The 16,493-nt window shown below is 31.2% G+C and overlaps 1 protein-coding gene across 1 annotated transcript; it reads left to right on the forward strand.

Annotated features, from left to right (window-relative positions):
• Positions 1–690: 690 nt before the first annotated feature.
• Positions 691–3,199, forward strand: LOC100785254 (isoleucine N-monooxygenase 2). Its single transcript, XM_003537310.5, has 2 exons — positions 691–1,762; positions 2,280–3,199. The coding sequence occupies exons 1-2, from the start codon at positions 779–781 to the stop codon at positions 2,907–2,909; spliced, it is 1,614 nt and encodes a 537-aa protein (XP_003537358.1). The 5' UTR covers positions 691–778; the 3' UTR covers positions 2,910–3,199.
• The last annotated feature ends 13,294 nt before the right edge of the window (positions 3,200–16,493 follow it).

Raw genomic sequence — 16,493 nt, forward strand, 5'->3', positions numbered from 1 at the left:
ATTTTTTCACTCTTTTTTGGGTACGAAAACTATAATTTTGCTGCTCATATAAGGGGCCTCAAGGGGCATGAGTACCTTCATGTGAATGGACAGCTGTCACACAGTGCATGCACCTGTTTAGTATGAATTCTTAACTTCCGGCGGGGAAAAAAATGTGCAGTTTTGTGATCGCAAACCTTTTCAATCCTTTGGTAATAGTAGTACATATTTTGTGGCCATGACAAAAACAAGTTTTATAAGAAGCTAGGCCAAACCTTAATAAAATTATTTACGGGAACTAAAACAAAAACCTTTGGCAAGTAAAGGCTGTGCATGAATTGCAAAATGGACAACTTGTTTGGTCAGTTGGATAAATAATTAATTAATTAAGTCAGTTTCATAAGTGGGTAATTGAATCAGCTAAATAATGATATTAATCCAACTACATGAAAAGGCGTCAAGCCAATCCGGGCCTCTGTGAAAAGAAATAAAAAAAAAAAATCAACACATTGAACTCATTTATATACTTCACGTCCTATGCATATCCAAAAGAATTCAACCATATATACCCGTGTTTTTTGTGTGAAGCCTTTCTACGCGAAATCCCATCCCAAAAGAATTTAACGCGCATCAAAATAATGCATATCTTTCAGGTAATTCGCAAGCAAGTAGCTCTAGCTAACTCTATAAATATTCATCAAACTTGTTGGCACAAATCATCCACTTATTCTCTAAACCGTAGCCAAAGTAGTAATTCATCTTGCTTTTCCTTTTTACCTCAAAAACCCTGTTCCAAGCCATGGCTCACTCCCCTTTTCTTTTGTTGTCAAATCTTCAAGGCTTTTGGCCTTCTTTGCTTGCTATGATCGCTTGCTTTATCATTATGATCAAAGCCCTAAGAAACAACTTCATTGAGAACTATTCCAACAAGCAAAAACCAAAACTACCCCCAGGCCCGAAACCATGGCCTATAGTTGGAAACCTTCCCGAAATGCTTGCAAACAAACCTGCCCATAAGTGGATACACAATCTCATGAAAGAAATGAACACCGAAATTGCGTGTATCCGCTTAGGAAACGCCTATGTTATCCCTGTGACATGCCCCACCATTGCCAGTGAGTTCTTGAGAAAACAAGATGCAACTTTTGCATCAAGGTCACAAACTGTGTCCACTGATCTCATTAGTAATGGATATTCAACCGCCGTTTTTGGGCCCTTTGGAGCCCAATGGAAGAAAATGAAGAAAATTTTAACCAATAATTTGCTTTCCCCACACAAACACCTATGGCTGCATGGCCAAAGGACTGAAGAAGCAGACAACCTTATGTTTCACGTGTACAACAAGTGCAAAAATGTGAACGATGGTGTTGGTGGCCTTGTGAATATCAGAAGTGTTGCAAGGCATTATTGTGGTAACCTAACCAGGAAAATTATTTTCAATACAAGGTACTTTGGGAAGGGTAGAGAGGATGGAGGGCCAGGTTTTGAGGAAGTGGAACATGTTGATTCCATCTTCCATTTGCTCGAGTATGTTAATGCCTTTTCTGTTTCTGATTATGTGCCATGCTTGAGGGGACTTGACTTGGATGGCCATGAAAAGAAGGTGAAGGAAGCTTTAAAGATCATCAAGAAGTATCATGATCCCATTGTTCAAGAGAGAATTAAACTGTGGAATGATGGATTAAAGGTTGATGAAGAAGACTGGCTTGATGTTCTGGTCTCCTTGAAAGATTCCAACAATAACCCATCATTGACATTGGAGGAGATCAATGCACAAATTATAGTAATATATTTTACTCCTCTCTTAGTATGTTTTTCGTACTTATATTAACACTTGCACTCAAACACAAACCATATTCATGAGGATTTTTTTCTTCTAATAATCATATATGCATTTATTTTTTCTTCCATATCATTTTCACCTCATTTTTTTTTCTCATATATCATTTTTTAAGTGGAAAGACAAGGGGAAGATCCAAAACATGCATGAAGAAAATATTAATTATATGGTTTAAGATTATCGGGTGTCCATGATCTTTGTCAAATTTTATAAGACACATAGCAAAGTTTTATTCATTTTTTAGTAAATTAAAAAATTTAACTATATGTGTCACGTATAAATTGGTTGAGACCATAGATACATGATGGACCCGTATCATACAATAATTAGTTTCTCCAAAACAAATTATTTTAATCCATTTCATGTTTTGTCAAAAAAAAAAAAGTTCCATTTCATGCATGTTTGAAAACATAAAAATTTGAAATCAGCAATTAAACTGATCAAATAAAACTCCTTGTAGGAATTGATGATTGCAACAATTGACAATCCATCAAATGCTTTTGAATGGGCACTTGCTGAAATGATAAACCAACCGGAGTTACTCCACCGAGCCGTTGAAGAATTGGATAGTGTGGTAGGAAAAGAGAGACTGGTCCAAGAATCAGATATACCTAAACTCAACTATGTGAAGGCTTGTGCAAGGGAAGCTTTTCGCCTTCATCCCATTTCACCTTTTATTCCTCCCCATGTCTCTATGAGTGACACAATGGTGGCAAATTACTTCATCCCTAAGGGTAGCCATGTAATGCTAAGCAGACAAGAGCTTGGGAGGAACCCAAAAGTGTGGAATGAAACCTACAAGTTCAAACCTGAACGCCACCTCAAGAGTGATGGGTCTGATGTGGATTTGACAGAACCAAATTTGAAGTTCATATCATTTAGCACAGGAAGGCGTGGCTGTCCCGGAGTGATGCTTGGCACCACAATGACAGTGATGCTATTTGCTAGATTACTCCATGGCTTCACTTGGACTGCACCACCTAATGTTTCATCAATCAACCTTGCTGAGTCCAACGATGATATCCTTCTTGCAGAACCACTTGTGGCAGTGGCTAAGCCAAGATTAGCATCAGAGCTATACCAACTTTAAACTAAGTATTAATGAAGATTTAATTTACCTAGCTAGGCAACACAATATATATGAACATGAAGCAACATATGCTCCATCAAATAATGCAAGTGATTATCCACCAAATAAAGTGTCAAATGTAAAATGTAAACGATTGTCGTTTCGTGTGAAAAAATGCTCAAATTATTGCTCAAGATGATGGTGTAATGCAATTAAAATGTGCTTAAATTTTTCTTTAGGCTATTTGATGTATTAACTCAGTGTTGCATGTATAAAATTGATCAATTAAAATTTATAAATTAGCTTAATTATATTTTTTTTATTGTAGATAATTTTGTTTAAGTTAAATATGACTATTATGGATAATACAGTTCTCTTTTTAAGTATTTAACACATAGACATACTCAAGTACTACCATTAAGTTGATTGTGCAAGATATTAATAACTTAAAAATATTATTTTGTGTCTTTTAATCAAAATAAATGAAAATAATTTTGATTTTTAATTTTAGAATGATAAATGCATGTCAACACTCACTGTCGTCTAGGTAATTAAAAATAAAGTTAAAAAATAGCAAAAAATAATAATAATATGAGATAAAATAGAAACGAAACGTGAGAACACTATAGTCTAAGTAAATTAAAATATAGAGAAAAAGAAAAGAAAGGAAAGGAGACAATTTTTTTTAATAGAAGAGCTTGTTTTTATGTTGAAAACCTTGAAAATTAAAGGGAATATTGTATTGATCTTGAGATATAATAATTGTTTTTTTTAAGTGTTCTTTGCATTGTTGAAAAGCTTCATATATAGGCTTCTTAATCATGATAGAGCAGTGGTTAATTATGTTGAATATCATGGAAAGACAATATGGTTCCTTGAGTTATTTGTTCATTTGAGATATTCTTTGTATTGTTGGAAAACTTGAAAAAGAAAACTATAACTCATTCATATATTTCAAAAACCAAAATCAACTTCTATCTAGATGATCGAAAATCAACACTAAATATCATTTAATCTTGCTAAAAGCTGAAGTTTCATATTCTTTCCCTCTTTCCTTTCCTCCACTTGAAAAAGTCCCACATTTGGATAAGATAATCTCATGCATCATCTCTTTTGAGAATGAGACCACCAACCCATAGTGACATTAACTTTTTAGATAATTTATATTGTTCTTTCATGATTACTTAATTAATATTTTTTAAATTAATAATTTTTCTCCTTTCATTTAAATGCTTCTTACCTAATTGCTAGTCGTATTCTCCAATCTTAATAGTAAGAGAAATAGAGTCTGACTCATTAATTTCTAACATTCATTATTTTTGGGCTAAAAAATTGTTGCTTAATTAAGGAATTTGTAGGAAAAAATAATTAATAAGTGATAATTGAAAATTTCTCTTATAAAAAGAGTCAAATAATTTTCTGAAAATTATCTTATATAAGGACAAAGGAAGTACAACAACAACTAATAATGATATCATAATCTTCATATAAGAGGGGAGATTATAAATTACATCAATATAACAATCATCAATTATTATATAATCAATAAAATGTGTTTTATTGATTTAATTATTAATTACTTTATAATGATATATTAAATTTTGTAAAAAAAAAATAGACACCTATAAGTATATAATTAAAGTGTTGTTATTTTATGTATTAAAAAACTTTATATGTTGCTAATTTCAATATATATTAATATAAAATTTTGTAGATATGATTTATATGTAAAAGCTTTCTTTTTTTTGTCTTAGATAAGAGATCATGGGTGTCCTACAATCAAATAGGTAGAGACTACGATGATAATAACATTGAAGCTCAAGGATGGACACAAGGACTAAGAGGACCTATGACCAGAGCTAGAGTCAAAAAGGTAGAGAAGACCCCACAACAAGTAGTAGTAACAAATCTTGAAGTTATACCTATAGTGAAGGAAATTGATCCAAAATTATTTCAGTACATGATTATTATTGAAGACCCATGAGCTGGGGAGTGTTATTGCTGACTTTCTTCTTTTATTAGACTTAAATAAAGTTATAATTCTTTTATTTTCATTTTTAGAATATTGTGATTGATAACCTTGGTATCTGTTCATTTGCACCACAAGGAATTAAAGCCTTCATAATTGTAATTGATGATGCATTTAGAATAATTAAAGGTTTGTTGTCTATATGTACACGAAATTGCAATGGAATGACATACTTGAATTTTTAGAAAAAAAATATTTATGTATTGTGAGAGTACTCTCTAGGTTTCAGGATAAATCCATTTGGACTCATAAGGGGTTGTCCATCACCCTTGTGTCTTCCTTGGGCTTATCTTCCATTACTGAAAGTGGCACCTTGCACTTTTCATCAAGCGATCCGTAATCAGAACCATATCATCTGACATCAGAGCTTTGACTCTTGATACATGTTCCATCTATTCTTTTTGTTTGTTTTTCTTTTTGTTTTTCATTTTTCGTTGTTCTTTTGTCTCTTGTCTCTATATTTCTATGCTACGGGTTATATATATATATATATATATATATATATATATATATATATATATATATATATATATATATATATATATATATATAATGCTTCTATTTTAGTGTTCTAGTTCTATAAACACAAATCAAAATTAAAAAAAATCGGGTGATTGGTGATTGAATCTTAAATCCTAATTTTCACCTAGTTAGAAGCATTTCAGTATTTGTCTAGGGCTCCCTTGTTCAATTTTGAGCGTTTTGATATATTATGGGTTTCAATTGGATGTCCCAATCAAAAGTTATAGTCGTTTGATGTTTATAGGGTCAATTAATTTTTTTTTTGTTTTTCCATGTCTTCATTATCAACTATGTGTCTATTGGATTGTTCTTGATGTGTCCAATCTGATTTTTTCCAAAAACTAAAGAAGATATTAGAATGGTAAAAGGCAAGAGTGCAATACATATATTTTAAAAGCCATATTGAGTGCAAAAACACGAGTGCAACCATCCGATCGAGTGTAAACATGTAAGCAAAGTAATGAGGATCATTTCTGTTAACCTTGATAAATTCTATTTGTGTTTTGAAATATGGAAGGAACAGGTGGTGATGACCTTCTTCATTTGATGGAACTCAGAAGTTGTTAATTGAAGCCATGGCTAAATAGATGCAAAGGATGATGAGACAAATTAATGAGGAGCTTTATGGTAGGATTGAAGGAATAGAAAATCAATTGAATCATGATGCTGGAGGTCCTAATATCGATAGGAGGTGGCAAGCCAGGAGAGGGAGAAGAGTTGAAGTAGGAGGACTAAGACAAAATAGAGTTAAATGAGTCAGACTAATTGTTCTCCCATATAAAGGTAGGAGTGATCTGGACACATATTTGGAGTAAGAACTGAAGATTGAACATGTGTTTTCTTGCCATGATTATACTGAGGAGCAGAAAATCCAATTGACAGTAGCTGAATTCTCAGACCATGCCTTCATATGTTGGAATATATAAGAGGGAAAGGCTTAGAGATGAGGAACCAGAGGTTAATACTTGGATTGAAAAAAGGAGAGTTATGAGAAGGAGATATGTGCCAACTAGCTATAGTAGGACTTTGCGTCTGAAACTCCAGAAGTTGTCCCAAGGCAATATATGAGTGTTGAAGAGAGCTATCAAAAGATGGAAATGGTAGTGATTAGAGCCAACATAGATGAAGATAATGAGGCAACAATGGCTCATTTTTTGAGTGGATTGAACCCTGATATCAGAGATGTTGTGGACCTGCAAGAGTATGTGGAGTTAGAAGATTTTTTGCACAAGGTAGTGCAGGCTGAATAATAGCTCAAGAGGAAGTGAGCTGTGAGGAGGAATTCTTCAAGTTCTCACAATCTAAATAGGAAGGACAAGCCCAAGAGGGAGGAAGGATCTTCAACCGATCAAGGGAAATCACTAGTGAAGCCTAATACATCAGCTTCAAGCACTGGAACCAGCAACATCAAATGTTTCAAATGCTTGGGTAGAGGACACATTGCATTTGAATGTCCAACCATAAGGACCGACCGTGCTCATGAAGGAAGATAGGGATATCACCAGTGAATCCTCAGCCAATGAAGGATAACAAGATGAATAGATAGAAGAGGAAGCATTAGAGGGTGGTTTACTGATGGTTAGGAGGTTGATTGGAAGCCAGATGTAGTCCCTAGAGCAGACCCAAAGAGAAAACATTTTTCACACCAGGTGTTCAATCAATGGGAAGTTGTGCTCTTTGATATTTGATGGTGGAAGATGCACTAATATGGTCAATTCCATATTGGTATCCAAATTATTCATGGAGACTATGCCACATCCTAAGCCATACAAACTTCAATGGCTTAGTGAAGATGGAGAGATGACGATGAGCTAGCAAGTTAAGGTGTTCCTCTTAATTGGAAGATTGGATAGGGTGTTGTGTAACATGGTTCCAATGGAGGTAAGCCATATCCTCTTAGGAAGATCATGGCACTATGACACCAAAGTAATACATGATGGATTCACAAACAAAATTTCTTTCAGGCATAATGAACAAAAAATTGTTCTCAAACCATTATCTCCTAGAAAGGTGTGTGAGGACCAAATAAAATTGAGAGAAAAAAAGAGTGAAACAAAAAAGAGAGAAGAGTGAAACACAAAAAAAAGGAGTGGAAAGAATAAGAGTGATAAACTTGTGGGAAGAAGTGAAACACTTTAGAGAAAAATGAGTTGTTTAGCAAAAGGGAGTGAGTTGGGAAGGATGCTGTTTGTTGAGAAACCACTTTACTTGTTGTACTGCAAAAACACTTTTTGTGTTGCTAATAACTGAAATAAAACTGTTGCCCATGCTAGTGCTGAATTTCTTTTGTAGGAATATAAGGATGTATTTCCAAAGGAGGTTCCAAATGGATTGCTACACCTTTGAGGAGAATTAAGCATCACATTGATCTTATTTCTGGAGCTTCATTGCCCAACTGGCCTGCATATAGAAGTAATCCCAAGAGACCAAACAGATCCAAAGGCAAGTTGAAAAATTGATGAGTCAAGGATGGGTGCGAGAGAGCATGAGCCTATGTGTTGTTCCGATGATTTTGGTCCTAAAAAGGATGGGACTTGGAAGAAGTACACTGAGTGCAGGCCTATCAATAACATTCCCAAGTTAAATGATTTGTTGGATGAGTTGCATGATGCTTGCATATTTTCTATGATTAACTTGAAAAATGGGTACCATGAAATTAGGATAAGGGAAGGGGATGAATAGAAAATTGCCTTTAAAACTAAATATGGTTTATATGGGTGGTTGGTGATGCCCTTTGGACTAACTAATGCCCCAAGCACTTTTATGAGGTTGATGAACCATGTCTTAAGGGAATTTTTAGGCAAGTTTGTTGTGGTGTATTTTGTTGATATTTTGATTCATAGCACTGATCTTGATTTGCATATTGCACATTTGAGTGTTGTAATGAATCTGCTTAGAGAAGAAAAATTATTTTCTAATTTTGAAAAATGTACCTTTAGCACTGATCATGTTGTATTTTTTGGGATTTGTTGTTAGTGCTAAAGGGGCACAACTAGATGAGGAAAAGGTTAAGGTTATTGAAGAGTGGCCTATGCCTAAGACTATGAGTGAAGTAAGGAGCTTTCATGGTTTGGCTAGTTTCTATAAGAGGTTTGTTAGGGACTTTAGTACCTTGGTTGCACCTCTTAACGAGAAAGTTAAAAAAACATGTTGGATTTAAATAGGGGTGAAAAAAACAAGAAAAGGTGTTTGCTGAACTTAAGTGTAAATTAACTGATGCCCTTATTTTTGCATTACCAAATTTTAAAAAATCTTTTGAAATTGAATGTGATGCATCTAATGGGATATTGGGGTTGTTTTAATGCAAGAAAGCTATTCAATTGCTTATTTTAGTGAGAAGTTAAATAGGGATGCCCTAAACTATCCCACTTATGATAAGGAATTGTATACCTTGGTGCATGCTTTGAAAACTTGGCAGCACTATCTTTTGCCAAATGAATTTGTAATTGACAATGATCTTGAATCCCTAAAATACTTGAAAGAACAAGACAAGCTGAACAAAAGGCATGCCAAATGGGCTGTGTTCCTAGAAAAATTGTCATACATCATAAAACATAAAAGGGAAAAGGGAACATTGTGCTGATGCATTATCTAGAAGGCATGCATTATTGTCTACTCTTGAAACTAAAATATTTGGACTTAAGCCTTTGTAAGAAATGTATTTGCATGACATTGAATTTTCAGGGATATATGTTGTTTGTGAAAAAGCGTCCCAAAATGGATAGTTCAATCATAAAATATTTCCTGCTTAAATAAAAGATTGTGTGTGCCTAAGTGTTCCATAAGATATTTGTTGGTAAAAGAAGCGCATGAGGGTGGTTTGATGGGGCATTTTGGCATGCAAAAGACCTAAGAAACATTGCATGAGCATTTTATTATCCCCATATGAAACGTGATGTGCATAAATACTATGAACAATGCATTGTTTGTAAAAAGGAAAAATCAAAAGTGAAGCCACCTAATTTATATCATCCTTTGCTTGTTCCTAATTTTCCTTGGATTGACATATCTATGAACTTTGTTTTGGGATTGCCTAGAACAAAGAGTGGCAAAGATTTTGTTTTTGTGGTTATTGACAAGTTTTCAAAAATGACTCATTTTATACCTTGCAAAAAGGTTGATGATGCTTTCCATGTCGCTGACTTATTTTACAAGGAGGTGGTGACACTCTATGGACTGTGCATGAGCATAATAAGTGATAGGGATACCAAGTTCCAAAGTCATTTTTGGAGAACATTGTGGAGTAAGCTTGGAACTAAATTACTTTGTTCTACTACTTATCACCTACAAACTGATGGATAAACTGAAGTAGTGAATAGAACTTTAGGCACTTCACTTGGGATTATTTTAAAGAAAAATCTTAAGTCTTGAGAAGAATGTCTGCCTCATGTAGAATTTGCATAAAATAAGGTTGTCCATAACACAACTAATTGTTCACCATTTGAAATTGTGTATGGATTTAATCCTTTGACACCACTTCATGTGTTTTTATGCCTAACATTTATGTTTTTAAGCTTGAGGATGTACATGCTAAAGCTAATTATGTGAGGAAGTGCATGAGCATGTAAAGGCTCAAATTGAAAAGAAAATAGAAAGCTATGCTAACGAAGCTAATAAGGGAAGAAAGAAAGTTGTTTTTGAACCTGTGATTGGGTGATCGAGGCCGTACCCTAAATTAAATTACTAAGCGAAATTTAACATAAGGCTGTCATTATGTGATTAAGCAACACATACACCAATTAATCATGAACGAAATTAAGCATGAACGTAAATTAAGCGCAGAGTCAATTAATCAAGAACTAAGCATGCATGGATTAATAGCAACAAATACAGAGTAATTGATGAAGAGGAAAAACTGATCAGAATTCAATAGTAATAATAAAACCTCAAAGAGAGTTGTGCTTGATCCTTAAGAGAAAACAACACTGGAGACTTAGCCTTCCATTAATCAGTAGAAAATGAAATTGCAGATTGAATTAGAAAATGAAATTGAAGATTGAAGCAGAAAATGAATTTTATTGCTACGTGAATAGTACACATGAACAGTAAAAAAATGGAATTGCAAAACCTAAAATTATTCTCCTTTCCCAAAACGAAAAAAAGCTCCCCCTAAAACTAAAACCTTGGTGCTCTTATATAGGTTCTCAGTCCCAAAGCTTACAAATCTGTATTAAGTCCAAGCCCATAAATAAAATAAAATCTGGACAAGATAAAATAAGATTTGATAAAATAAAATCTAGATGAAATAAAATCTAGATAAGATAAGATAAGATTGGATGAAATAATATCTAGATGAGATAAAATCTGGATAAGATAAAATTTGATAAAATAAAATTGTCTGCTCTCTTTAAGTCCAAGCCCAATTCCGGATTCAAGTCCAATTGCTTATAATTCTCCTGAAATTAAATTAAAAACACAAAATTAGTTCAGTAGGCCCAAATGATAAAACTGCATAATTAATTTGACAATTAAAGCTAATTAGTAATTAAAATGGTGACAAAAAGGGTTAAGAAATAGGAGAAAATAATGACACATCATTGAGTTTGGGCACACATGAGAAAAAAGTGGTTCCCTAAACAAAGGAAGTCCAAGCTCCAACCTAGAGGAGATGGGCCTTTCCAAGTCTTGGAGAGGATCAATAGCAATATTTACAAAATTGATTTAGCAGGTAAGTATGATGTAAATGCTACTTTTAATGTAATTGACCTAATTGTTTTTTAGGATAAATGTTTCCTAAGAAGGGAATGATGGGGACATTGAAGCTCAAGGATCAACACAAGGATTAAGAGGACATATGACCAAAGCCAGAGCCAGAAAGGCAGAGGAGACCCTACGATAAGTGGTAGTAACAGTTCTTGAAGTTGTAACTACAGTGAAGGACATTAATACAAAATTATTCAAATGCATGATTATTATTGAAGACCCATGAGCGGGAGAGAGTTGTTGTTGACTTTCTTCTTTTACTAAAATGAAATAAAGTTGTATTTTTTTATTTTCATTTTTAAAATATTATGGGTGTCTGTTAATTTGCACCACTAAGAATTAAAGCCTTCATAATTGCAGTTAATGGTGCATTTAGAATAATTAAAGGCTAGTTGCCTATATGTACACGAAAATTGCAATGGAATGGTAGACTTGAATTTTTAGAAAAATACTTGTGTATTGTGAAAGCATTATCTAAGTTCCAGGCTAAACCCGTTCAGACTCATCAAGGGTTGTACATCTCCCTTGTGGTGTCTTTTTTTTTACTTATCTTTCATTGCTGGAAGTGGCGCCTTCTACATGTCATTAAGCTATCCATAACTAGAACCGTATCAGATTAATCCAGCTCGTGGTGCATGGCTGCCGTTGGTCCAAGAAAATTTTGTACATGATAGAAATCAAACACGAATTCTCCCACTAAATAGATCATTCTCACTCATGTGAATGCAGCAAGACCTTTGAGTTATGTAACAACTTTCAATCAAATGGTATAATGCTAGTTTTCATTTATCCTCATATAATTTGATCTACTTAGGAGTGGATGCATGTGTATTTCTATGTGTTATTTTTATATTTATTTATAATTTTCATATATTTAAATGTACTTTATTTAATTTATTCATTTTAATGCAAACAAAATAATTTAAACTAATATTTAATTATTTATAATTGAAATTTACAATTATTGTAAATTTAAAATAACAATTTTGACGGCCAACTCATAAAGTCTGATGGAATTTCGACCCTGTTACTAATAAATTGTCCCTTAATAAATTACATAAAAAATCTATTCATTTACGATGGACATGTTATCACTAATTATCAGTCAATAGTTGTTGACCATTCATAATTACCAATAACTTCACTATTTGATAAATTTAACAACTTAATTAATTGGGTGGTGTTAAACCAATATACCGATTTATAGAAATTGCATGTTATATATACTCTATCCTTCTCAGAACAACCAAAATATGAACAATTTAAATGGTAAAATAATATATATATATATATTAGATTGCATTCATTTCTTTTATTTTTAAATTTTTTAATTAGGTATTTGTTTTTTAATATGAATTGAATTTGGTCTCATTTTTAAAAAATATTTAAAGGTGATGAAAGAAAAATGAAATCAAATTGAACTTCTTTTAAAGATAAAGAATCTAATTGAACCTTTTAAAATTAAAAAGATCAAATTAAACCTAAAAATTAAATTAAAAGATCAAAATAATAATTAAATCTAAAAGTTAAAAGAATAAAATAATAAAATTAGTATAATTTTATTCTCTTTTTTATTTCTTATATATATTTTAAAAATATTATCTTATTGGAATAATATAATTTTTTATAAATATAATTTTTTATCATACATATATAAATAAATAAATAATTAGTGAGAACAATTGCCCCGCAATGAAACACGTGGATCCGTCCGGTGTGGTCCATAAGTGTAGCAGTTCGATGATGTTATATATACTACCATGTGAAAATAATATACGGTACAGTTTTTCGTGGTCGAGAATTTTTTATCCCTTTATTGATATACATTTTTCTATCCATGACTAGCTAATTAAATACACGTTTTCTACAATGCGACCGAAACTAAATAAAATCATGAGTAAATTGCCCCTTTCTTTTTTTCTTTTTTACGAGCACGATATTCTTAAACCCTTGTATTCATTTATCCCAACCTCCAACAAGTGGTGCAAGTATTATATAATAATCTTCTCCACATATGTTTTTGTAAAAGAAAATGCATGAATGCCATTATTTTAACAGAGAAATTTATTCATATGACCAAAAAGATTCTTAACAGAGAAATTGTTTTAATGGAGTAGTGCATGAATGCCATTATTTCACATAATGAGCCTGTTTCTTACAATTTTTTCATAACAAAGTCACTTTTCATTAAAAAAAATGCCTTTAAACTTTTTCTATATATTTGTTTTAGTTTTCCAAAACAATAAGAAATTGGAAAGAATATAGAATCTTGTTAAAGTTATAATTTATTTTTCGGATCAGTAAAATTACAAGTTATTTTGAATACTTTCTCATAAAATCACTTTTTTATAATTTTTTTATGATTGATTGTTAATAAACATAAATTAACTTATAATTTTTTATTAAAAAATCTCTAAAAATAATCACTATATTATTTAATATTTGCTATGCATATTTCTGTAATTAAATGTTTTATGTTAAAATTAAATAAAAAATGTGGAAGTGAAGAAACTTGAAGAAAGTGTTCGAGATAATTTGGGCTTAACAACAAAGACCCATTGCCTGACACATTCATGAGGCAGGTACATGTTGAACAAATTAACTGGTGGTTGAGAAACACTGAAAGTGAAAGCGGGGCCCGGAGAAAATGAATGGCACTGATGCTTTTGATACAAGATTTGGAGAAAAATCTAGAATTCATGGGAGAAAATGAATGGCACTGATGCTTTTGATACAAGATTTGGAGATGCTTTTGATACATTTGGAGAAAAATCTAGAATTTATTGTTTGAATGTTTTTTTATTGAGGAAAGTAATTTATTAGAGAATTTGAATTTATGTATTTTAGAATTTATTGTATGGATTTTTTTTGTGAATAATTTAAAATTTTGGAATTTTAAAACAGAATTTTAAATAGTTAAAATTCTGAAATTTTAATTTTATTCTAAAAGGTGAAAAATTAAAATTCTCTTATTACAGTCTAATTTTTTTGTAAATACCATCTTGTGTGGAATATAAATCAAGTGTGTGAGCGTATATGAATACGAATAACTAGCACGCCAACCATATCTTCTATTTTTTCATTTATTTTTTTTTCATCCTCATAATTTTAATTTTTTTTTATCCAAACAAAAATTTTAAAAATAAAAAAATTTCAACTGAAGTATTTGAAATTTTTAGAATTCAAAATTTTTCAGAATTTTAAATTTCTCCGTCCAAACACAATTTAAAGTAAATTAATTTTATTTTGAGTTTAATTAGTTATGTTTGGATTAAAGTTTTGTTTAGCAGAATGTTCGGATTAAAATTTGATTTTTTTTTTTTGCATTCTAGGATATAATTGCAAATCCCAATGTATAAATGAAGAAAGAATTATTGCTTTAGGAGTAAAAATATTTTGGAGCTCCCTTAAGTGTCAACTTTAATGCAAACTAGCTGGTGCAAATGCACAAGTCATTCTTTATTTTTTTTTATTATCGAAAAAAATTATTTGCAATATAATAGGTTATATTTTCTATTTTTTTATCAATTTAAAAATTATTTTTCCTACTTTATCACTCTCAAACGCACACCACACTCAAATAAAATTTTCTTACTTTTTTTATTTTGTTTAATGTCAAACTATTTATTTTAATTAATTATTACAATATTTATTTTTAAATTAAAATATTTGGACAGTAAAAAAAAGTTAATAAAAAATTAAAATTATAAAAAATAATTATTTTTTTTAAAATGATATTACTAAAAATATATTTAAATATTACAAATAATTTTAAACAATATAAGTAAACTCATCAAATCTTTAAAATTATTGTGTGTAAAATTTGGAAAAAAAATTGTGGGTGCGTGCTAGTTGATACACAGGTTGCTACATATTTTTCTGATGTTATTTAATTATTATTTTATATACATATTTTATATGAAGTTCTGATAACTTTTTATCGAACGAAGTTAGATAGCCTTTAAAAAAATGCGCAGTTACGTGGTATGTCAAATATTTACACTATCTTTTCATTGACCAATAAAGTAAAAGTCTTTGTAGTGTACATGTTCTGAAATACAAATATTTAATATTTTTGTCAAGAATAAAATCAACTGAACTAATGAAAAAACCATAGAAAAATATAACAGTGTAACAGTTGAATTAGTTTTTCGTTAAATTAATGCTTATAAGTTTTAAAATAAATGTTTAATGTATAATTATTTTAATATTTTAATTAATTTTAAAATGATCAAAATATTTTTTATCATAATTGATACATTTTTTTTACAAAATTACCATTTTAATGCGAAAATTATTTATTATCTTAAGTTCAGAACTAAGAGAAAAAATTGAAATATATGTAAAAATACAAACAAAAAATATCATTCCATATATAATCTTTTATTATTTTAATTAAATAAAATATTCACGTTGTACGTGCATGCCTTGTACAAACACGAGCCAGCAAAGAAGGAAAGCAGCTGATATTTTTTAAGCAAAATTTGGGGGAAAATTGTAGCAATTTTTAATCTTATGCATAATTCAAGTGATAAACTTATTTAATGAGATAATACTTTTTGAATATTTATCCTTTTATATACAACTCCAAATGAGACCTTACTTTTAAGGGGAACTGAGCTAGCCCTTTGTTATTTGGATAAGAGGTATTAGTAATGAATTTTTTTAAATACTAAACAAGTAATGCTATACATATAATTTTCAGATTTTAGTGAATTAAAATTATAGTTTGTTTCAAATTACATTAAAAATTAGCATATTATTATTTTATTTATTTTTAAAAGGATTTCTTCCGAAAATTTTGCTTTCAAAACAAGATCTCTCGTAATAAACGAGGCAAAGTGGACCATTTTTTTTATTTTTATTGGCGAAGATAATTTATTAAGAGGGCTAGAAACACAAGAAGTGTTCAAGCTACCAAAGGAAATACAACTATACAAGTTTGCGAGGTCACCACCACTGGTTGCAGAAAGTCTGCAAGTTAGGTACATAAATGATATTTCTGGGCCCAAACACGAAACACAGATGACATACAACACAAGGGGAAGTGCTTGGGGCACCAACATTTTTGCTGGTACACCCAACAATTTTTCAAAATATCGAAAATGTCCTTGTCGGTATTTTCAGTTATAAATAGCAAATTAGCTTTTTAATTTCTGCAGCACCTTTTTTTCGTAAAACTGCACTCCCTGATCGTAACTTGCTTTCACTAGCGTCCTTTTGTGAGTATGTTATCGCCAGTGGTGTATGTGCGTTGTTTACGGATATAAGATGAAGTTCGATAGTTTTTCATCACCGGAGAAGAAGATGTGCGTATTTTCTTTTCAAAACATACAGATTGGCAATCCGTA

Source organism: Glycine max, chromosome 11 (genome assembly GCF_000004515.6).
Source record: "Glycine max cultivar Williams 82 chromosome 11, Glycine_max_v4.0, whole genome shotgun sequence".
In the NCBI taxonomy this organism is placed as follows: domain Eukaryota; kingdom Viridiplantae; phylum Streptophyta; class Magnoliopsida; order Fabales; family Fabaceae; genus Glycine; species Glycine max.